This window comes from Lissotriton vulgaris, unplaced genomic scaffold (assembly GCF_964263255.1).
Source record: "Lissotriton vulgaris unplaced genomic scaffold, aLisVul1.2 SCAFFOLD_1577, whole genome shotgun sequence".
In the NCBI taxonomy this organism is placed as follows: Eukaryota; Metazoa; Chordata; class Amphibia; order Caudata; family Salamandridae; genus Lissotriton; species Lissotriton vulgaris.
The window spans coordinates 238,460-264,352 of record NW_028243043.1 but is presented as its reverse complement, the minus strand read 5'-3'; the positions used below and the strand labels follow the sequence as shown (position 1 = coordinate 264,352).

Here is a 25,893-nt window from a genome sequence, read left to right as displayed (position 1 = left end):
GTCAACTCTCACATGTACTGTGTTTTGCATATGTACTTACTTTGACATGTAGCACTGAGATATCCATTCACTCACCAATACACTCATGCAGACAGTCAACCGCCCATACAGCTGTTTCCACATGCACTTTTGAACCCATACATCTAGTGAATCAACTGCTCACACATCTATGCACAGAGTCATACACCTCCCAGCCACCCACACACACACTCAGTCTCCCATACAAATACTTGGGCAACCAATCAATAACCCATATAGTTACTCATATAGCTACTGATCAACACATGCAGCAGTTTACAGAACAGATATAATGATGCACAAATTAAGACAGTTTAGTCACTAACCCATGCACTCAGTGAGACACATTTAATCACTCACTCATACAGTCAGTCATGCACCTACTAAATCCTTCATCCAGACACTTATACATCCACTAATTCTTCAATATGTAAGACATATTTTAACTTTACAGAAACAATCAGTCACTGGATGTTGTCATCAGTGATGTCATCAGTGATGTCATTTGAGATGTCATCAGTGATGTAATTTGAGATATCATCAGTGATGTCATCAGTGATGTCACTGACCATGTCATGAATGATGTAATATGTGACATCATCAGCAGTGGATTGTGGGTGCGCGATATATAGTTAGTGCAACTAACTATATATGCGAATTTCAATGGTTTTGTGTGAGTAAAATAAGGTTTTGTAAATGCTAATCCCTAACTATATATGGTCTATAACCTATGGTTTTTTCAGTGAATTTTTAAGGTTTTGTAAATGCTAATTCTTAACTATATATGGTCTATAACCTATGGTTTTTTCAGTGAACATATATATACATACATACACACACACATATATATATATATATATACATTTTACCTCTACATATAACTATATATATGGATATAACTATATATATGGATCCATATTCATATATATATATATATATATATATATATATATAAACATATATCATTGACTCTGTAGACTTATGCATATTTTTGTATCTATATACACATATATATGTTTATAGATACATATATATACATATTCACTGAAAAAACCATAGGTTATAGACCATATATAGTTAGGAATTAGCATTTACAAAACCTTAATTTACTCGCACAAAACCATTGAAATTCGCATATATAGTTAGTTGCGCTAACTATATATCGCGCACCCGCAATCCACTGCTGATGATGTCACATATTACATCATTCATGACATGGTCAGTGACATCACTGATGACATCACTGATGACATCTCAAATGACATCACTTATGACATCACTGATGACATCTCAAATGACATCACTGATGACATCTCAAATGACATCACTGATGACATCTCAAATGACATCACTGATGACATCACTGATGACATCACTGATGACATCTCAAATGACATCACTGATGACATCACTGATGACATCTCATTTGACATTACTGATCACATCACTGATGACATAATTCATGTGATAATACGATGAACCTCTTCAGACTCTAATATAATCTTAGATACACTCAGTGTAAACAGACACTCACAGACTGTCACTCATCCATGGAGTTACTCACACACCTAGTCAGTCATGCAAAGAATCAATCACACCTCCATTTCCTCAACTATACAGTTATACGCACCTTACTTATTCAAACATATACTAACACATATTTACTCTCTTATACAATCCCTGATACAAGTTCACAATGATCCATGCAGCCACTCACACATTCACTGGCTCTTATGCACAGTTATTTATATATGTCAACTCTCACATGTACTGTGTTTTACATATGTACTTACTTTGACATGTAGCACTGAGATATCCATTCACTCACCAATACACTCATGCAGACAGTCAACCGCCCATACAGCTGTTTCCACATGCACTTTTGAACCCATACATCTAGTGAATCAACTGCTCACACATCTATGCACAGAGTCATACACCTCCCAGCCACCCACACACACACTCAGTCTCCCATACAAATACTTGGGCAACCAATCAATAACCCATATAGTTACTCATATAGCTACTGATCAACACATGCAGCAGTTTACAGAACAGATATAATGATGCACAAATTAAGACAGTTTAGTCACTAACCCATGCACTCAGTGAGACACATTTAATCACTCACTCATACAGTCAGTCATGCACCTACTAAATCCTTCATCCAGACACTTATACATCCACTCATTCTTCAATATGTAAGACATATTTTAACTTTACAGAAACAATAAGTCACTGGATGTTGTCATCAGTGATGTCATCAGTGATGTCACTGACCATGTCATGAATGATGTAATATGTGACATCATCAGCAGTGGGTTGCGGGTGCGCGATATATAGTTAGCGCAACTAACTATATATGCGAATTTCAATGGTTTTGTGCGAGTAAATTAAGGTTTTGTAAATGCTAATTCCTAACTATATATGGTCTATAACCTATGGTTTTTTCAGTGAATTTCAATGTTTTTTTAATAGCAAATATGAAAAGCTGTAAAATGTCAAGTACGTGGTAGGTAAAAACATTTTCGTATTTATGCACGTTGATGTGCTTTGAACGCTGCCCCCCCCCTCCTCTTTTCTTTCAAAAATTGGAAGAAACAAAAAGTATTCCCTTCCATAAATAACCCAAGACTTTTATTTTGTTATGGCAAGGGAACGAAATAGAGAATAAACTATAGTTGGTCACCATGGGGTTTAAAGAAGGGATGGTTCTTCACCAGATTAGATATTTACCCAGACCCTCATTCTCCAATGTGATGAACTAGGCTAAAATTCTTCTGGTGCCTGCACCCTGTCACAGAATATCACCCTAAAACATGGAATCTCCCAAACACCAGATTGAGTTGAACCCCACAGTAAGCCTTATTTCTTCAGGGCCTCAGAATTTCTTTTGCTTTGCTCATGAAAATTGTGGGATATAGGAGAGATAAGGTGTCACCATTAAGAAAGGGTAGTATTTAAATTTGCATATCAGTTATGTTAAACCTTTTAGACATATGATATGCTAGCTTGAACTTATGCTTTACATTTGAAGCCGAATTCAACAGCTTAAGTAAGTAGGTTTTCGTAGTTATAACTTTAAAGGGTGATCTAGCAAGCTGTAAAGATTTTCTAAAACAGTGGAGCGTATTTAGTTTTTTAATGTACATGTTTATGAAACGATTACACAAATGAAACATTTGTGAGTTTTAAATTTCCGGAGAAGTATAATTCACCAATAGCTTTCTCTGTAGATGTTTTTCCATTAACAATCCCAGTTCCATCACCCGCCCAGGATATCACTACTGTTAGTTGTCATTGTTGCTTCTGTTTTAATAAAAAATGTTTTAAGGTGTGTACTGTTTTTGTTGCGATGTATATATTTATAAGTTATTAAAGTGTTATAATCCTACTAATTTTTTATCGATTATTGCTCTTTGAGATATTCCCTGTCTACAAACAGAGAAGAATAGGAATATTCTGTCTCCCTTTGGAGATAGTGATGGATAGGTAATGCAGACTTTTGTCCCCCGTTGGAATCCGTCATGCCTGTTTTTCTCCCCACTGATTGATTGATTGGTTGGACATTTATTGTTCAAAGAATAGTTCTTTCGAGGTTTTCTCTGTTTGCAAATAACATGGAATAGAAATATTCTGTCTAGTCTTTGCAAGTAGTGAAGGGTGGGTAATGCGGACCTTTGTCCCCCGTTGTAATCTGTCATGCCCATCTACTCCCCACTGATTGATAAACTAGTTCCACCCGGACCATTTATTAGAGGTACATCATCCGGCTCAACCGGAGGGTACCCCTAATAAAGAAGACATATGTAAAATACGAAGTGATCACAGTATCCTGTTAAACAGAAACTTTAGCATGAAACACACTTGAAAAGGAAGGGAAAGAAATCGAACAAAATCAGTAGGTCACTGATGAGTTTTTGACTTCGCTAGAAATAAGAAACATGAAAGTGGTGAGAGAAGCCAAGCTTGACGTTACGGCAGCCACGAGGTAGCTAGGCTCCGCCACCCCCCCACTGCTCCAAGCATGTCTGTCCCACCGCCCGCCACGCCCAATAACGGTAACATGAAATAGATACAAATCAGCAGATACCTACCCCCATTCCGGAAACTCCCGAAGTGCAACAGGTCCACGGTTACGCCCATCCGGAAGATGAGGCCTTGACACGTGCAGGGCGGGGCCCGACTAGCCGCCATCAGCCGGAGAAGTCGTGGGATGGTCGGCCCGGAATGTACTGGTCCTCCCATCCTCTTCTGGCGCCCTGCAGGCCACGGGGGGATGTCTTGCACATGCCACCGACCCCCCCCTCCCCTCGTATCTCCTGGTCTGGCCCCGGCTTGGTATGAGCTCCCCGTTCGGCCCTGAAGCAGCGCCCTACAGGCCACGGGGGGATGTCTTGCCTCTGCCTCCGACCCCCCCCTCTTCTTTCTTCAATAATGGCTGCGACAACGGTGGGGGGGATGTCTTGCACATGCCTCCGACCCCCCCCTCTTATCGCCTGGTCCGGACATCACGGATATCAATGCCCGGTGTCGGCGTGGGGTGAGCTGGGAAGGAGAGGCGGCTCGAACGAGCCTCTCCCACCTCCCCAGGTGGAGGCCCCCAGCTGCACCCCCAACGCTCCACTCACCCGACAAGGGTTCGTCCACTCTTGCGATGCAGCGGCGCTCCACTCACCCAGCGGGGCCTCGTCCACTGTTGCGGTGCAACAACGCTTCTGAGTTCAGCTAGAAAATGAGTCCTGCGTCCAAAAATGTTCTCCTCGACTTTGAAGATTCTATAAGAGCCACGGGGGCCCCCGACCCCTGCAGACACCCCCGATGGGGAATGACTGCCATGATCACCCACGGAACGACCACGATGTAGCCGCGGGACGTCGGCGCGCTCATGCCGGCGCCGGCCTCAGTCTTGAAATGACCAAAATCCTACAAGACTACCAACTTGATCAGTTCCGGTGGGACACCAGTATGACCCGGTAGGAGAGATTGTTGCCTCCCACCCCACTTTCACTGATGGTTCATGTCGCCAGTCCCCTCTGCTACCCTTCAACGAAAACTTTTGGACTGCCGAAAGAGGTCCCGGTCCAACCACGAGTTGGTGGAGACATTTTGACTATACTTGGACCTTCCTGACCTCACCCAAAATGGCGCCGGTACAAATGAAACTCTCAACTCCTTGTTGTGCCCCAATTGCTCAGCCTTGATATCATAAGATATGTATGCAGTTTTTAGCACATGAATTGATATGGGATAAGACTGATTATATGTTCGGACAATGAATTGATCCGGGATGGGTATTGATTATACGTTCGAACAATAAATTGAAATGGGACGGGTACTGATTACACGTTCGGAAAATGAATTGATATTAAGTTCTAATGCATCATTGATTACTGTATTTATTGAAGGTTCGAATTGTCGACACTTTTGGTACTTGCTCACAATGAATTATCGATATGATTTTGTTGCACTTGTCGCACTTTTTATTATGAAATCAATGACCACTTACTCTGTTATGTTTTCCACAAATAAATACCCCCCCCCCCCATTTACAGTTCCAGCCTGCTCCGTGGCCGGCCCACGGGGTTGTAGGCCCGTATTTGTGCACCAACATTTTTATTAAAGGTTTTTGAAAAAGCAAACGTAGTTGTAACGCGTAGATTGGTAAGTTTCGAATAAATGGCCACTGTTTCCGATATATAAAAAAAAAAAGCAGGTGAAATGAAGCAGCTCGATTAGTTAAGGGTTAAAAAGTATAGTACGCAGAAACATTGCAAATATGAATGGTCCAGGTTTGTTGTATGTGTTTTTCATTTTTGTACAGCATAAAGCAATCGATAAAGATCCTGGTATTTAGCCTCTACTTTATATGCTACCTGTATCAGGGAAGTTGTTTTAAATGCCCCTAAGCCAACCCGAACGAATGTCACCTGGCCCCCCTAGTACGAACGAAAACGACCCCGTACCACTGTAGGTTATCTCTCTTCCTCAAAGGAGAGCACGAGCTCGCCCCCACTTTACACCGACTGCCCTTTGTTTTGACCCTCCCCTGCACACGATCCGTAATGCCACACTTGGGCGACCTATGCTATCCACAGGCCTCCGATAATTATCTCTCCCACATTACCGGTCCGCCCTGGGCTTAAACGCCGAGATGGTAGGGACAGCATCCCGTGGAGATAGGCCGAGTATGTAGTAAGTAAAAGCCTTTTCGGGTTTATGCGCGCTGATGTGTTTTAAGCGCTGCCCCCGCCCCTTCTTTTTCCCTCTTTTCTGCAGGTCACTTCGGAACGTCGATTAAAGTACGGAAAAATTGTGACTTAACGGCCGATGGGATGGGAAAAAGGCTTTGAATATGGTGCCTATACACAACGAGCAAACAATGACTATGTCTCTCTCTGAACCCAGCGCTTGGGAGGGCAGCCTGAAGCAGAAACTTGACGGGTTATTACAGGATGACAACATATGACTTCGCTTGGCACCCCGAATAATAAAACCAAGAATGACGTGCACCAATGAATAAATTCCTACGTTTAACTAAATAGGGAACGTTTAAGGAATATTCCGAGGTGAGGTTTACCCAAGTACCCTCCGTCAGGAGGACTAGGAATGTTGCCAATGTTTAAGATTTACCACCTCCTTCTCGCACCCTCATAGATATGAAACTCAAAGCTGCCCCATTTTTCTCCCGACTGACACCTACCGTTGCCTCAGCCTGGAAACCCATTCGCTAAAAATGATTCGAAGATCCCCCCTGAGTATTAGCCCGACCAGGTTAGTTCCCGACCAATTGACAAAGGTGTAAGTATTTGCAACCAAAGCCACCAGCGAAGGCAGCCGACGATAAGAGAGAAGAAAACGGTAAAAAGAGCTCAGCCCCCAGATGAATTAAGTAGGATGCTAAGGATGCGCAGCATGCAGAAAGAGATCTTTTTGGCCAGCAACTGTTCTATGTTTTGTCTTGGATTTTTGTATATAATACATGTACTGTCTCCCCCCGCCCAAGTTTGTGTGTACGTAATGTATGGATCTACGTCGTCCCTCTGCCTGTGTTTCCATATTACTTGACCCCTGCTGTTCTGTGTTGTGTGCGCACTAAATGGCCTATTATTGTACACGTCTCTCTCTCTCTCTCTCTCTCTCTCTCTCCCTCTCTCTCTCTCTCTCTCTCTCTCCATGTCGTACGTGTACCGAATGGTTCGTTTAGAGTGCGGACGACTCTCTCTCCGAGGGACCCCCTGTTCCATCTTCCCTTGTGTGGTAACGTTGTGCCCCACCGGCTCAAACCTAATTGGGTCTCTTCGAACACAAAGGTGTTCGTCAAAATTGACTGGAACTAAAACGATTGTAACTTGCCATATTACTACCTCTCCTTTCTTTATTTTTAACAATATATTTACTCGCAGTGTCAAAATGGCGGTCAACACTGATTTCCTTCGAATCGAACGTTAACAGACGTCACGCAGCAAAAAAAAAAAAACGCTAACGCGCAGCCGCTGGAAGACAAGTATCAACATATATGAGCCTCCTCAACCACCCTCAGAAAACATAGGGGGTCAGGATACGTCTCCCGTACCCCCTTATACCCATTTCTCACATTATTTTTCCTCCATCTTGTAATTTAATTAAATCGAAACACAAAATGGCGAATTCCCGTTTCGCTACCAGATCGCGAACTGGGAAGCGCTTCTACCGCAAAAAATCTAATTTTTTTTATTTGCCCCACGGGACCCTTTAATAACCCCAACATCATTCCTAGGGGGTCAAGAGGGAGCTACCTTGCCCCCTTTCATTAAATTCCCCCTTCGTTTTTCTCCTCCTCTTGTCTCTTGATCCTACCGAGAGACAAGATGGCGGCCACACCGGACTGTTTAGAATGTTGACAGACACCGGAGAGCCGATCAGCTTCGCTTCGCAAAGCTCCGTTACGCGAAAAGTACGCGATCTGGAGCGCTATCCGGGACGCTGTCACAGATATACCTGTTTTTTTAAACGTTAATTTCTCAAAATCCACTGGAGCACACATATTGAGACCCAGCAAAGGCACATCGGGCTAACAGTCCCTACAATTTTGCCAAGTTTCGTGCAAATCCATTCAGCCGTTCAAGCTAAAAGTGAGGCCAAACGCCCTATGGAAAAATGAATGGGAAAAACGTGTTTTGGGACCCCCCCTTTTTTCTCGCCCCCCCTTGACGAAACCCCCCCTAATTTTCAGGGGCTGATCAGAAACAAAATGTGCCATTTTCCTGAAAATGTCAGCCGATTCCGTCCACAAACGCCAAAGTTATTAGACATAGAATTTTTAAAAGTTCCATAGAGAAAAAATCCTAACTATATATACCTACTGGCGACCGCCAGTAGGTAATATATATATATATATATATATATAACTTGCGTTACTGCATGCAAGATATCTACAGAGGAGATGGAGTTCACTTCTCAGATGAGGGCAACAGAATTTTAATTTTGAATTTAAGACTGTGCATTGGTACCTACTTATAAGTACCTAAATGTACCATAAACCCAAAAGCTCTTCTCAGAGCTACCCTACATCTGATCACTCACAATTATTATTTTACTCTAACTTTTTTCACTAATTTTCAACCAAATACGCTCCCCGGAGCGCTACCCGGTACGCGAACCAGAAGCTAACCGCGCGAAATTTGTAAAAAAAATGTTTTTTTTCCCGCACATATAAGCCTCCTCAGCCACCCTCAGAAAACCTAGGGGGTCAAGATAAGTCTACCGTGCCCCCTTCTACCCATTCTGAACATTATTTGCCCTCCATCTTGTATCTTAATTCGACCGAAACACAAAATGGTGGACTCCCGTAACGCTGCTGGTTCGCGAACCGGGACGCTTCCCGGGAAGCGGTCCAATAAAAAAGGTGGGAAAGTAATTTACAGAAAAATGACTGGAGACACTCTCACCAAATATAGATTAGCTCATACTACATACCAATCCCTTTCATTTTCACATTTTGATTGAAATTCCATTTAGCCATTTAGCCTGTAGCCCTCTCTAAATACCGTGAGGTAAATTACTTCACAAAACACATCTGAAGTGTTGGAATTGACAACCAATGAAAATGTTACTTTCATTTTCTACTTTTATTACCTGACATTTGATTGGTTATATACCTGAATATATATAAAGGAAGAGAAGGAAACACAGCCATTTTGACTACTACTTCTTGTTGTACATTTCAGTTGGATTTTCACTAATCACTTCTCCTTCTTTGTAAAGGTAAGTTGTTATTTTTAAAACTGAAGTATATTGTGCACTATAAGTTAATATGGTAAACTTTTTCTGATAGTTATATACTATCCCTCTGTAGTAGTTATAGATTTAGATAAACTTCTCTGTTATAGTTATGGATGGAGTTAGGCTTCTCTTGTATAATTATGAATTTACTTACGTTAAATCACATACACTTTTTTATATTCCTACTTCTACTCTGATACTATACACTGCCCAAAGATAAATTCACTGATAAAAACTGCCTATCTAAAATTAATCCCAACAGTGCCCTATCTCTACTAATATATCTTTTTTTTATCCAAATTTCAGGCAAAATGGAAGGCGAACACAAAGTTGAATTTCAAATTGTCCTGCAGGAGAGCAGCCAAGAAATAATTGAAATTATATAGAATTTATGGATGAAACTTGGGACTAAGAACTACTGCAATGTGTGAAAGCAGTAGATGACCTCCTTCAAAATGAGGACATTTTACACCCTCAGAGATTACAAACTATGTTCAATGAAAATAATGACATTTCAGACAGTGAAATGTTGTAAAGTTTATTAAATTTTGAAACACAATCACAATAATAAATAATTGCTTTAAAAATAAAGAAATTAAAAAATAATCAACAAAACCAACAATCAATTAACATACAGTATTTGAAAAGTCTATCATTCTTTTTTCCTTATAGTACGCTCCCCAGAACGCTTCCCGGTTCGCAAACCGGGCGCTCCCCACGCAAAATAAATTTTTTTTTTTTTTTTTTTGCTCTGCCGGGCCCTTTTAAAACCTCCACATAAAACCTAGGGGGTCAACGAGGATCTACTATGCCCCCTTATGGTAATTTCCCCCTTTGTTTTGGCCTCCTCTTGTCTCTCGATCCTACCGAGAGACAAGATGGCGGCCGCTCCGGACTGTTTAGAATGTTGACAGACACCGAAGAGCCAATCAGCTTCGCTTCGCAAAGCTCCGTTACGCGAAAAGTACGCGAACCGGAGCGCTAACCGGAGCGCTGTCACAGATATATATCTTTTTTTGAACGTTAATTTCTCAAAATCCACTGGAGCACATATATTGAGACCTAGCAAAGGCACATCGGGCTAACAGTCCCTACAATTTTGCCAAGTTTCGTGCAAATCCATTCAGCCGTTCGAGCTAAAAGTGAGGCCAACCGCCCTATGGAAATTAACATTGGAAAAACGCGTTTTGGGACCCCCCTTTTTTCTCGGCCCCCCCTTGACGAACCCCCCCAAATTTTCAGGGGCTGCTCAGAAACAAAATGTTCAATTTTCCTGAAAATTTCAGCCAATTCCGTCCACAAACGCCAAAGTTATTAGACATAGAATTTTCAAAAATCCCATAGGGAAAAAATCCTAACTATATATACCTACTGGCGACCGCCAGTAGGTAATATCATCTTCAGACACTCTCTCTCTCTCTCTCTCTCTCTCTCTCTATATATATATATATATATATATATATATATATATATATATATATATATATATATATATATATATATATATATATATATATATATATATATATATATATATATATATATATACATATATATATATATATATTATCCACCAATTTGATCCCGTTACAGAAGGAACAGCTTTTCACAGCCGGTGCGAGTTGCAGGGACGGGCTCTCCCTGTAAACAAACGATCACCAACAAAAGTAAACTCGCACTCCACCAGGATTATTTTTCTAGCAGGTTTATTTCAACAGCATGTCATTACAACATGCTATCTCTAACCAACGCGTTTCAATCTTTCGATCTTGATCACGGTTACAAACATTTGTCCCTCCTTAGTTTCATCATTATGTACCAGGAAGTCATAGTCACATTATCATGATGCATTATGGTACTGGTAGTTACTTGAACATTAATAACGTCATTACTTTTTTATCAATTCATTTTCACAGTGTTGAAACATTGCATTATTTACTGGTACTGGTCAGTACACCTATCTCTTGAGTTTCACATTTCTAAGCTTATTTAGAGCATTGTGATTCTCATATCCTCTAAGTGAGTTGAAACACATTAAATGCTGGTATGACTAGCTTTTGCGTTTTGGCCACACATATTTAACCATGCATTGTGTATATTATAACTATAATCAATGAGTTTTCACGTAAACTCTCAGTGAGTTTAAGTGCATAGTCACATACCCAGACTCTATGTATTGTCATGTCAGCATTTTCTTAAAAAATCTTTCTACGCATTCTACAGAAATTCAGAATATATATCCGTCTCCATTTTATTTTATAGCTATGGCTTCAATAGGGGCCGATTGTGGCCCCCACGGAAAGCACACAGCTATAAAAAAAATTGCCCCGACTGGGGGTCGACCACTGAGCAGGTGGACCGCCCCCCTGTCAATGTTGCCGCCATTTTTGAATTCATATTATTATTATTTTTTTTTACATGGGTGGGGCCATTTCGCCCCCCCCCAAGGAAAGCCAACATTCTTTTTTCTACAAAATATGCCCCCGGAGGGGGTGACCCATTACCACGAGGGCTGACCCCCCCAAAGACATCCCTGGTGTATAGTGGGATTTCCTAGCCATGGATCGCAGCAGTGCTGCGATTCACGGCCAGGAAGGCTGTGTTTGAAAGGGGAGACTCTCCCCTTTCAAATGAGGCCTCTTTGAAAGCTGCGGCCTGATTTCCCTATCAGAGTTGTGCGCAACCTTACCTGAGGCTGTCCTTGGCTCTGGTCGGGAAATCTGTGACGTCAGAACGCCTCGCGGCGCGCTAACGTCACAGATGGGAGGGAGGGGGGACGGGGGATTGACGCGGAAAGCCTTCTGTGTCTCCCCATGGGAATTTATTCTTAAAACAATCTCCAGTGCTTAAGGTTTAAAGGTCTGCCACCCTGGTGACAGCCAATGGATGTGCGACGCACCAGGGAGGTAGTGCTTGCGAGGGCCTCTGGCCAACGCAAGCACCAAAAGGGTTAAAAAAACATTGTATTCACATAAGTGAAGACAACATTTATTTAACATGCTTTAAAACCATGCTCAATATTCTTTGCCTAAAGTTGAATACTCTTATACTGCATCCCAAAGTATTTGTGTGCAATAGCCTAAACCTTTGGAAACAGAAGTTTGATTTGCACATTTCTTATTTTAAAATGTTATATTCAAAATTAATTTTACTGTTCTTTCATCTGTAAAACACGTACCTTAATTCATGCACATACCTTTGTACATACTTTCGTATATTTATATATGTATTAACTTTCAAATGCTTTGGACATTCTGCAATTTCATGGAGTCCCTTTTCTCTCCACGTCGACCTACTTCAATCTAATAATCTGGAAACTGAACAAATAGTTCGTGATTTCTACTTTTTAGCCTGTGCCACATAAAAAGTGAAGCTTCAGATACTTAGCTGGCCTCTGGCTAAATAGCAGAGAGTATGTACTATTTTGCTGGATGCTGGGTAAATAGAGATCATGTACTATTTGGCCATTGGTCTGAGGCATAACCACAGCACAGACACTAGCATAATGTATAACAACTTTTAATGATTACTCATTAGCTGCCTTAAAAAGAAAATATCAGCGCCAAAAAAACTGAATTAGAATACCAACATACCCCATGTAAACCCTCAGATGTAGCATAGATTGCAGCACTCTATGACAGTGTTATAAACATGAAGTCACAAGTTACATTCCAATGACTGTTTTAAAATATGCACATAGATGTTATCCTGAGCTTAAATACTTATAAAGATGGCAGTGGAGATGAGAATATACCCTTCATGGCCCTCTGTATTTTCACAAGATCCAGAAATGAATAAATAAATACATTGACAGAATTAAGTATTCATGCATGCCAATATTTTCAAACAAGAAAGTGGTTGATTTTGAAAATATTTCATGGATTGTATTTTTTCATTTAGCTTATATTGAGACAAAAGCAGTTTTATGCAGGAAACACCTGAAATAAAGCTATTTTTTGTTTAAAGAATCAGGAGTACACCGTCTGAATCAGGTGTATTGGCATATATGAGTATTTCCAAAATCCTTGAATGAAAGCCAAAGTTTAAAATCAATTTTGTTTTGATCCATTTTATTTGATTGAAGCATTGACAATGGTGCCTACTATGTGTGCATTCAAGGATATTTTTCTAGCCATGGTCACATTAAAAGCGCTCTTATAAACTAAATATTAAAGACAAATAGGCAACATATTCAATCTGTTGTGTTTTTCTTTTAATCAGGTAACGTAAAAGGGAATATCCTGATCAAGTATGGTGGATCATTCGTAGTTTCTTCACTTTTACCAGCCTGTGAATTCTTCAACGAAATCATCATAATTGATTTTTTGAACGGTGGTCTAAAAATGATTGATCAATGGCTGAAACAGGAGCCTGGATCTTTCATTCCATGTGAACTTGAAAAGGACAGGTATGATTATTGTTTGAACAGTGTTTGTGTCTTACTTTCTTTTGGGTTTACTTAACTTAGTTTCAAAATACAGTGGTCTGCTATGAGTCCAATGTAGCAATCCTGACAAGTATTACTGCTGTTTACTATTTATACTTTTTCTCATGAACTTCCTGTATTCCTGGAGAAAATACAAAAAACAACAGCTGCACATATTTCTTCCCAAGGTGGGCTTTCACATGAAAATAGGACTTTCAGAAGCAATTTTTGAGGAAAGTGTTAATTATGTTGCGTTACTCACTACTAAAGGAGGAGGAAGTTATATACTCACATGCAAAATGTTTGAGATTATAAAGTACCAACTATTGCTCACAGAAGCGAATATTACAATAGTATGTGAGAATGGTAAAAATGGAAAGGTCTATGAACTATGGGTAAGCCAATAATTTGGAAATACATGGGAGTATGTTTACATAAGAAAAACTTCACACATCCAAATACGCAAACAATAATGGTAAATATTACAGCAGAAGTTTTTGGGAAAATGTTAGAAAAATAATCTTAACCCCTTAAGTGTGACCAGTCTGCACATAATGCTGCATTTCTGTGTTGTACACTTATTTAGCCCTTTAGTTTGCTTAATTGACTCAAATAAAGTACCTTGGAGGAAGAGAGCCTCAAGACTTTGTCCTAAATAAGAACTGGGTAGGCCTGATTACATGATTGCTGACACATTTATAGGAAACATACAAAATTAGTGTGCAGTTCCTTAGAAAGAGTGTGAGTGTTCAGGACTGTGGAGTAGCCTCCTTTTGAAAACTAGGTAAATCGTACCCTGTATTTACTCGCAAAGCTGCTAACTATAGCATTTCTTACATCGTAAGCACCAGCTTTGCTGTAGTGTAAGACTATGGATATTTTCTGAATCACCAGGACCATATGAATTGCCAAGACCCGCTCGGGGCAAACAATTGCAAGAAACATGTCAACCGTTGGGCCACATTGCTTTTAAGTTAGCTTAGTGAGTCCCATGAAAATAAATGTATGCAGTAGGGCTGTCCTGAAACCTATTTTAGTGCACTATTCTGCACTTCACTACACTACTTTCTTCATTTCACGTACCCACACGCAACAAACGGCTTCATCAAAAAGATCTCCACCAAAGAGCCCCTTTGTGGGTGCCCACTGGGCATTGCAGTGCCAGCCCGATGAGGAGCAGGCCCATATGATGAAGCATGACATCCCTCAGGGTGTGTGAGGGCACTTCCTCCAAAACGAGGCTATTCCACAGACATGGTTGTATCAGTCCACACGTGTCCTACCAGCTAACACAAAACATCAGTAGAAGTCACATGTGAGTCAGATGCTATAGACGATCACCTGACTAAACTCTCTTGGAAAATCCACACCACCTTAGCAGAGTATTTTCCGCAACAGCTATCGCCCACAACACCGCATGTTTGCGATTTACCTGACGAGCTCCGTAGACAACATAACAACACCTTGTGTCTTTTGTCAATCATTAGTGATTCATAACAATCTGTTTACACATTCCTAATGATTCCACCCTGCCCAAGAGGGGCAAGGAGCGCTTGGACAATATCTGTTGGCTGTGCCTTCTCGTGCACTTCCATTACATGCCCGGCACATAACATCACTACATTATGTGACCGGAGCTTCTCACTGGTAGTGTACTTTAACCTCTTTTGGCTTTACAATAGAACCGCCATGAAACTTGACTCCACATCCCTAAGAGAGCCCACACTACCCTAGCGAAGCAATGTCTGCTGGGATGACATCTAAGAGTATTGCCTCTTTGTGTCCCGTCCTAACCAACACCGATACCAAATATCACCGCACTAGGTGAAAGGAACCTTTCATAAGTAATACACACAATCCTACTTAGGCATTAAAAATAATCCAGATTTTGCAAGCACAGCCATGACCTCTGTAAAAACATTGTACACTATTCGCAATCGGGCGACTAACTCAAGATGGCCGCACTCGTCGCCATTCTAGTGGTTCTCCCCATGAACAGGAAAAGCGTACTTAAGACCCGCCCTTAGCATGTCCCAGTACAGGAACCAGAGCCAGGGTAGGAGAAGGGATAGTTGCCAATCCGCCTCTCTGTGAGTATGCAACTGTGAAGGTTGCTGATTCTCCCGTTAAGAGTATGTCTGCCTAAGACTTGATTGCCTATCCTGCTTTGAACGTTCTCTCTCCCACACGGGTCATGAGTAACAATGCTCTGCTCTGCTGACGCTCCCATCAGCTCAGACCTCAACAGCGTGGGGTGATTGTTTCTCCTTGTCCATAATCCCACAACATAAACGGCGATCTGCTACACATGGTATTGTTAACTTCACCCACTCCTGTTTGGAGTTATGCACGTATGACAGCCTTTTGTGCTGCTCTTACCTATGTGTTTGTGTGTTTTGTCCCTCATTTAACTGTAGGTATAACAAATTCTGCCTCCATTTTTAATGCTACGATCACCGAGACCCCACCCGAATTTCGGGGATGGTCCTGTCTTTTGCAATTAACCCCTGAAATCCCACTGTGGCACAATGGGTCATTGTTAGTTGGAAACAGATTAGTATCCCCCGTGAAATATAATGCTGCACTGCTAGTCGTACAATGATGGGGATCCCCCCCTGAAACATAATCATGCACCTTTGAGCCATTTTGTCACACCTTTTTACATTGGTTTCACTTTTATATTGCTTTCGCTTTCAGGTCAAACAATACTAGGTAAATCTCACCCTGTATTTTCTCGCAAAGCTGGTAACTATAACATTTCTTGCACCCTTTGCACCAGCCTTGCAGTAGTGTAAGCCTACGGATATTTTCTGAATTACCTGGTCCTGATGGATTGCCGAGAGACCCTCTAGGGGCTAACAATGGCAAGAAACATGTCGACCTTTGTTCACAAAACACATGTCCTATAGGACCATTGTATCCAGTTAGGGCCACATTCGTTTTAAGTTAGGTTAGTGAGTCCCATGAATACAAATATATTAAGTAGGGCCTTCCCAAAACCTATTTTAGCGCACTATTCTGCACTTCACTACACTACTCACTTCATTCTGTACACCCACGCACCAAATGGCTTCATGAAAAAGATCTCCACCAAAGAGCCTCTTGACGTGTGCCCATCGGGCATTGCAGCAATAGCCAGATGAGGAGCAGGCTCATATGATGAAGCATGACATCCCTCTGGGTGTGTGAGGTCACTTCCTCCAAAAGGAGGCTATTCCACAGACCTGAACACTCACACTCTCTCTAAGGAACTGCACACCAATTTTGCATATTTAATTCCAGTTAGGGAGTACGTTTGCTGGACCTGCATAAACAAGCTCCCTGTTCCTCTTGTTTTGAGAACATTTATAGGAGATCCATAACTCTATTTTTAGATTCAGCTGATTTACTGCTCTAATATACCCAGTCAGACATTTAAACCCTCACTGCAAATCTCCTGAAATATGTAAACATCAACATTCCTAAGCCTGAATTCTTAAGAGTTATTTGACGACCAGTCAAATAAAACATAAAAACATCAACAACGGAATGAAGGAATACGCAATTTGAATGAAGTCATGATAGGGGAATGCAACAGATAGGTTACATGAGTATATGAATCTTAAAATGTCATGTTTTCCCATTCGGGTAGGTGTTCTATTCTTCCTATACATATCCCATCTCCTATATGTTTTCAAGCCGGCCTGTCCTGTTTCTTTGCTTCCCTTTTCTCTTTCACATGTGTTGGAAAAAAACATATTTTGTGTGAATTTTCCCTTGATTTTTGCCTTGTGTACACATTACTCCTGCTAACCTGTGGTAAAGTGCTGTGTATCCCCTTTAAACATAATGAAATTGGCATACACCTGATTGGTATATTTGACTTAGCTATTAGTCCCATGTATTTGGTTCAGTAAGTTAAATGTCACATACAGTGAGCCTTGGGAACCTTTATTTCATTGGTTAGAGAATCCTCAGAGCTCTGTCACAACCTACATTATAGCTTATGTACATAGCGCTAAACCCCATCATGTTCCTGGAGATTGGACTACAAAGAAGCATGTCTAGAAAAACTGTGTATGTAAAAGAACACTATGTTCACCTAGAAGCATAGAGATGTTGTAGATTTTTGGTGCACTACATCTGTTGGAGGAAAGTGCTTTGTGTGCCACATCTGTTATAATAGGAGCTCCATTCTCCACATACAGAAAGCCCAAAGAGAGCTCAAAGATACACAAAAAGCCCAATCACTCAGGACGCCACCATTTTGGAATCAACTCCATGATGGCTATGCCATGTGGACTTCATCTAGCTTGGCAACAGTCTCCATTCCTTCAGCAGCTGCCAGCCAGATCTTCTATGCTTACTTCTGAGTATCCAAGGAATCCATGTCCGGTTCTTCATCTGTGGCTTCAGCACTCCTCAGTACAGATCAGACTCTCTTCCCAACGCATCCACAATATTATTCGACAACCTAGAAGTCAAAATAAGAAATAGCATAATCAGATGGGAACAAATTTGGGCGACTGCAACACAGTTATTTCAATTGAAGACACAACAAAATGAGCATTGTGGCTCGAAGAGAAAGACGAGCTCAGTGCTTAGGAACTTAAAGAGAATTGGAACTGTGCGAAGTAGACTCCGAGTGTCAGAGAGCTATTGAGCTGGAGTCTAAGCCAAAGGTTGTCCAAAACAACTGCTAAAAACAATCCCACTTGCAAGGCAACAAGCTTCCTACAAAAAGGTATATTTTTTGACATAGTTTAATGTTATATTTAGTCCTGGGAGAGATATTAGTTATGCCGGAGTAATTGGAGTAATTCTAATAATTACCCAATACTCTTTTGATCCCAAATTACACTAATAATCCAGCTTGATTACTTAAGTGCCATTTTGGGGCAAAAATCTCACAGCAGGAGCACAGGCACTACAAACTATAAGAGAGGGAGTGGCTGCTGGCTACTGCTCTCGCAGAGGCTGCCGCACCCCCTAGAAGGCCGGCGCCATAACCCACGTGGTGCCCCGACCAGTGGTGAAACTTGTTCCGGGCGCCGAAAGCACCCGGAGACCAGCGGAAGCGGGCAGCGCACCAGCTTGCCCGGCCGGAAGTAACCTTTTGCCTGGGCGCCCCTAAGAGGCGCCCAATGGCACCCCTCCCGCCTCATTCAAATCCCCCAATCAGGGGATACACCGAAGCCCCCTAAGGAGAGTCAGGGGGATTTAAGTCGCCGACTCTCCCAGCTAGGCCACAACTTCTTCGTGGAGCTGGGAGAGCGGCGCGACAAGAAGATCTGCAGAATCGGACGGCAGAGCCTTGCAGAGGACGGGACCTTCCGGAACACTAGGACTTCGAGGGAGAAGAACCGACGGGCCGAAGCCCTCTCCCCGCACCATCGTACCAGCCGCCCCGCGGTGCGCAGTGTGCCACTACGGGGCTGAAGTTGCGACGAGGCTCACCAAAGAAATTCCCCGGCGGAGTCATGCAGCCGAAGCGAAGCGGGATTGCGTAGCACGACCCCTCCCGTCTTCATCGGAACCCATGCATTGGGCGGAGCAGAGGAACCGTCGTCGGCTACGCTAGGAGCCATGGCAGAGGGCCAGCCTGGGGAAGTGGCCGAGTTGCTGAAGAGGATCCGGGAGGTCATAGCCATCCACGGGAGCGAGTGGCTGCAGCCCCACATCGACAACGGGAAAGAAAACAGACCGGTCGACCAGGCCCATCGGATCCCAAAAGGCGCAAAAAGACACCGATAAGGAAGTCCTCCAGGAAGAACCCCCCGAGGAAGGAGCCCCAAAAAACCCTACCTCCGCGACGCGATGATGGTGATCAGAGCGAAACATCGGCCAGCACGAATGGTGAGCATATCAGCGAGATAGTTAAGGAATGCTTAAAATCACTGGCGCCAGCACTGCTTAACACTACGGGACATGGGGTATCAGGCGGGCCCAGGGAGCAGCGCACAGATGAGGCGGCAGGCATATCTTGGCACATGGTCGACCCGGGTTGGGCGCACCAGGCTAGGGAGCAGGAACACGTGGTTCTGCCGGCACAGGGCGAGCAAATTTCTCCGGTCATGGGTTGGGGTTACGGATCTGCGGCAGGGAGCCCAGCGCTGGGAGGCATAACCTCCGATCCATACAGCAGGCCATCCCCCGGCCCGGCATCTTTGACAACAAAGGCCACCGGCCTAGCATGCCTTATCCCACTAGCCGTTAAAGAAAGAATATGGCGGAAGGAGTTTATCGATATATTCTGTCTGCTCGAAATTCAACTCGCGGGGCTAGACCTCACCACCTGTGACAGGAAAGAGGAGGATAGGAGAGAGAGGCGCGGCAGCAGAAAGGAGCGCAATTTTGAAAATTGGTTGGATGCCTTCAGAATAATGGCCTGCATCATTGTAGAGAAATTCCCCCACTATGCAGCAGACCTTTGGCTATATGAGGCTAATATTGACCTGGCACATAGGCAGTTCCCAGGGGAAGCGTGGCTGGAATACGACAAGGGTTTTAGGCTCAAAATGCAGAGGCATCCAGAGATAGAATGGAACGAGGAGGACGTATCTGGGTTCATCCATAAAATGCTCACAGCGAAGGAGGTAAAATCTTGGGCGGGCAAGTATGACCATTCCTTTCGTAGTTCCCACCAGAAGGGCAGGAGCGGAACTTACCAGAAGCAGAGCGCAGGGAGATCCCATTCCTCAAACAAAACCAAGGCCATTTGTTGGAGATACGACGCAGGGGATTGCTCGTGGGGCTCGTCATGTAAATTCCAGCACGCTTGCTCGAGCTGTGGGGGCAAGCACGCGGCAGTGGCGTGCAGGGGAGGCAAGCGCGAATCCAAAGGGGACAAAAAAGAGAAAAGCAAAAAGCACTAGCCCCGGGCCTAGTAGACGAGGTGACCTGGTAGACATTCAAGAGTGCCAGCTGGCCAGGTCTCCTATCAACAGACAACAGCTGCGCAGGTTGGCGAATAAGTACCCGAACAGGGCGGATGCCAGGGTGCTGGTAGAAGGTTTTGACAAAGGATTCGTCATTCCATTCAAAGGCACCTTACCACTCGAGGGGGCAAGGAACTTAAAATCAGCGATGCAGCACCCACACGTGGTATGCACCAAGCTGGCGAAAGAGAAAGCCCTGGGTAGGATTGAGGGTCCACTACCGAAGGAACTACGCAGAGGCATAGTGGTCTCCCCACTAGGGGTGGTCCTCAAGAAAGAGCAGGGTTAGTTTAGATTGATACACCACCTTTCATTCCCCGAAGGGGCATCAGTGAATGATGGAATTCCCCCGGAAGCCTGCTCAGTAGGTTATGCAACAGTGGATGGCGCAATAGATTTAGTAAAAGCGGCGGGGAAGGGCGCCCTCATGGCCAAGGTGGACATTGAATCGGCGTTCCGCCTGCTGCCCGTCCACCCATCCAGTTTTCACTTGCTGGGTTTTCAGTGGGAGGGTGACCTGTTTGTCGATAAGGCGATGCCCATGAGCTGCGCCATATCGTGCGCATACTTCGAGCAATTCACAACCTTTTTAGAATGGGCCCTTCATGATTACAATCAGGAAGGCGGCAAACTACACTACCTCGACGATTTCCTATTCACAGGTCCAGCGGGATCCCCCACGTGCAGCAACACTCTGGCGGCATTTGAAAGGCTAGCCAGGACCTTAGGGGTCCCCCTGGCAGCAGATAAGACAACAGGCCCAACCACAAGACTAACTTTCCTAGGGATAGAGCTGAATTCCGTGGCAGGGACAGCCAGGCTGCCCCCGGAAAAGGTAAAAGAATTCAGGGAGGACGTGGGCAGGTTGCGCAGGCGGAACAAGGCCACCCTCCGGGTCATACAGGGGGTGATATGCAAGCTGAACTTCGCGGCCAGGGTCATACCCGCGGCCAGGGTCTTCTCCAGGCGCCTGACACAGCTAACAGCGGGAGTCACCCACAGACATTACCGCATTCGGTTGGGTGCGGGGGTGAAGCAGGACCTCCAGATGTGGGACGAGTTCCTGCAGGAATTTAACGGATTATTGATCTGGAGAGAGGGTTGGGTGACAGCCAGGCAGATAGCCCTATTCACAGATGCAGCAGGGAGCCTGGGGTTCAGGGCCATCCTTGGAAATCAATGGTGCGCGAGCCAGTGGCCAGACAAATGGCACGCACAGGGAGTCACCAGGAACATCACGTTCCTGGAGCTTTTCCCAATAATAGTGGCATTGACCATCTGGAAGCAGGAGTTGAAGAACATGAAGCTGACACTGTGGTCAGATAACAAGGGGGTGGTGCAGGCCATTAACCGGGGCGCAGCGGGATGCCCAGACACATTGAGGCTAATGAGCCAGTTCATTAAATTGCAGCTAGAAGGGAATCTGGAGCTGAAAGCACGCCACGTCCCAGGGGCAGAGAACATGGCAGAGGACGCATTGTCCCGGTCACAGATGGAGCGATTCAGAGACCTGGTCCCTGGGGCGGACCGAGATATGACCCTTTTCCCAACATACCTGTGGGACCTGGGGGGGTAGACCTATCCAGACTGGTGGGCCTATTCACTAACCCCTGAAGCCACCAGGAGATACAAGAGATGCACAAGTACTGTAATGAGCGTGGGCGGCATAAGCACACTGGATGACAAATTAGGAACACGGACAGCGGTTGAGAAGTTTGTACAGTGGGCATTCAATGCCAATAAATCAAGGTCATGGGCACAGGCACACCTGTCAGCCATTTCCCATTTTGCCAGGCTTCATACGGGAGATGCCCCCACGGCCTCCCCATATCTCAAGGCAGCCCTGAAGGGGTGGAGGAGAGTAGAAGGAAAAAATACAGATGCAAGGCGCCCCATTGATTTTGGTAAGCTGGGCCTCCTCCTGAGAGCTTTAGATGGAATCATCTCAGACAGATACGAGCTCCTACTATTTAGAGCCGCATTCACCACAGCTTTCTTTGGCGCGTTCCGCATAAGCGAGCTAGTGGCCCCCAACAAGATGGACCCGGCACAGCGATGCCTCCAGGCCAGGGACATTAAACCCTTGGCAAGAGCGGTGGAGATTACATTAAGGCAGTCTAAGACAGACCAGGCACGAAAAGGGGTAACAATTAGGTTGCACTGCATCCCCGAGATGGGGCTTTGCGCAGTGTGTTGCTTGTTCAATTACTTGATAGCACGCCCGGCGGGCGACGGCCCTCTTTTCAGGCATCGCGACGGGAGGAGCCTGAGCAGGTTCCAATTCACAGCTGTGATGCGCCAAGGTCTCGGAAGAGCGGGCTTCCACCCAGCAGCCTTCACTCCGCACTCCTTCAGGATCGGGGCAGCAACCGCGGCATCGCAGCATGGCATGCCAGAGGATCGGATACGGGCTGTGGGCAGATGGCGATTCAGGGCCTACAAATCGTACATACGGCCACACCTGATATAAAAAAAAAAAAAAGGGAAGGAAAGGTTCCCAAAAAAAAAAAAAAAAAAAGGGGAGCACGAAACGAAAAAAGGGAGCACCTTGGGATGCCGCACGGCAGGGTGCTGTGGCAATGCCCACTTTCCACCGACACGCCAATACTCCCGTGCGCAGGAGGCCACCGGAGCTCAATAACTATATCAAAAAAAAAAAAGGAAAAAGTATGAATAACTGCATCGAAAGAAGATAAACCCGGGTGCGCAGCGGGCCACCTTAACAGAATATTTTCTCTTGACAGGGGGACGCCCGCGGCTGGTTTGGGTGGTGGGACATTCATTCGTGTCCAGGATGGAGTCATGGTGGCGACGGTCGGGGCACAAAGCGGCAGCCAGACCCAAAGCGACGTACATCCGGTGGGTGGGACAACCAGGGATGAGATGGGAGCAGCTGCTGCCAACCCTGGACAGCCTACTGGCAGATTCGGTGTGGCATCCCGACGCCCTGATCATCCACCTCGGCGGCAATGACCTGACGAAACTGGGGCTCAAAGTATTGGGGCAGGCCATCCAGAAGGATCGCACCACGACAACAACGTGGTTGGGTCCCACAACGGTGATCTGGCCGGAGATGATCAGCAGAAAACATTGGAGAGGCGCTGACACACACAAATCGGTGGATAACGCAAGGAGGAAACTGAACATCGCAATGCACAAGTTCTGTGCCATGAACGGCATGGATTCAATCCGTCACGGCCTCATTCACCCAGGACGTCCAGAGCTGTACGGCCAGGACGGGGTGCACCTCTCCGACAGAGGAATGTAAGTCTTCTGGGATAACCTGTGGGGTGCATTGGCGATGGCAGGCTGTAAGTAAAAAAAAAAAAAAAAAACAGGATGGGGGGAGCCGCAGAAGGACGTAAGCCTCCCTTCGGCGTGGTGGATATCCTACAATGGTTGGCTAAGGATACACACCGGCGGGCGGTGTGTAGGAAGAGGGCCACACACTTTTCAAGGCCGCACGGCAGGGTGACGTGGCCGCAGCAAGGAGGGGAGTACCAAGAGGAGATGGCACTCGCGGCCCAGACCCAGCCGGACGGCAGGGCGCAAATGGTAGCGAGCTGGGGACCTAACTCCAGTGGGAAAAAGCTCCCCTCCACGACACGCAGACGGCGTGGGCAACCAACCAATGGGACAATAAGGATTCACAAGGAACTGCTTGCAAAGTGCCATTTACGAACTGGAGAAAACTGACACCTTTTTCTCACAAGACGGTGTCATGGGTCTATTAATATTCATGTATGATTGATGAGGACAGTTCGTAAATGAAGAACTTGCATAACCAGTATTTGTTTGTAATATTGAAAATTGAATATTGTAATTTTAATATTGCAATTTTATTATTAATAAACTGCGGCCAACAACAACCACTACTTTAACCGGCATTGTTGGCTGACATGATTGCAGGAGGTACAAGTGGGAAGTAGGGCGGGGGGGTGGAATGACGGGGTGAGTTACGATTTGGCAAACACGGAATGGGCACATTCGGGGGTTATACGTGTAGTGTAGAATTTAGTGCAATTTTCTTAGCACAAAAGGCATCCTCAGGCCCATTTTGGACACAAGGATGCATTTTGCACTAGGAAAATAATACTAAATGCTGGATTACACTTCTCACACAATTATGCATATTTACTTGTAACTTTGCAGTAATTGTGAGGAATTGAGCTAGAGAGAATTATGCAAGTAGCACACACGACAAATTGTATTACATGTTACGCATGATAAGGAGAACACCTGCCCAATGATTGTTTAATTTAGGGTTTAATTAATTGAGCAGAATACCAGAAAGATGAAGCATAATATATTCAATGAGACGTTCTCAAATAAAGTTGGGCTGTTTAGAAACGTGTGAAGAAACAATCAAGGTTCCTTAGTCTTCCCGTGAACACCAGTATGCAAGTTGTCTTTTTTCTTTCTCATCCAATTCCCCCCTTTTCCTTTATACCTTACTTTGAGCAAGTGTATCAATATTCACCCGCTCGCAGAAGTGCATAGGGGGATTGGTTGACTATTATCATCTATTACTCTCGCTGGGCCAGAATCTGAAGGTTAGTGGAATTGTTTCCTTCATAGTCTGACAGGCTCATTCCCACCTATTGTAAGATTTAATAGGGGTCACGCCAGAGTCTACATTTTAGCTACAAGTTTAACTTGACATCTTTTTCTAATGACAACTTTTTATATGTTTGGCACATTATACAATAATGTACTTAGAAATAATTCTGCATGAAGCACATTTCTTAGTAAGATTTATTAACACGTTACATGTAACCTCTGTCCAAGGCTAGGAACATTGTACGCAGTGCCCTTGTATTTGGTTGTCCCTTTGGGAACAGCTCTAAGGCTCAAGACTAACCATTGCATCAGCTCTGCACCTTTGACAAAGTGAAATTAGAACAGTGCTTTTGTTCTATATACTGGCTCTGAGCCAAATGTAGCAGACGGAGACTTTTGCTGACATTATCCTGGAGCGCTGTGCACTGTGACAGAGATGCGATGGAGATGCAGCCCTGCTGACTCTACCCTTCATCCTGCAATGGATGATAGCCTACTCTACACCAGATCAACTTCTTGACACATCATACACAGGTGTGGGGGTTTGGGCTGTTCAGCATGGCCACAGAAAATGAGAAAAATAAAGGAGAAGGCAGGAAGAGAAAGCTAAAATTTAGCGTAAAGGAACTTGAAATCCTCACTGAGGAAGTGGTGGTGAACCATGACCGGCTATTTGGGAAGCACTCCTTGCAGGTTGCTGAGTCTGTC

General features: G+C 44.3%; 1 protein-coding gene across 1 annotated transcript in view; it reads left to right on the top strand.

Annotated features, from left to right (window-relative positions):
• LOC147668728 (nicotinamide N-methyltransferase-like) overlaps window positions 1-25,893 on the top strand; it is a 53,317-nt gene that overhangs the window by 12,489 nt on the left and 14,935 nt on the right. The window contains exon 2 of the mRNA XM_086948471.1: window positions 13,504-13,690. Coding sequence (XP_086804597.1) covers window positions 13,504-13,690 — 187 coding nt within the window. The remainder of the gene's footprint in view (window positions 1-13,503; window positions 13,691-25,893) is intronic.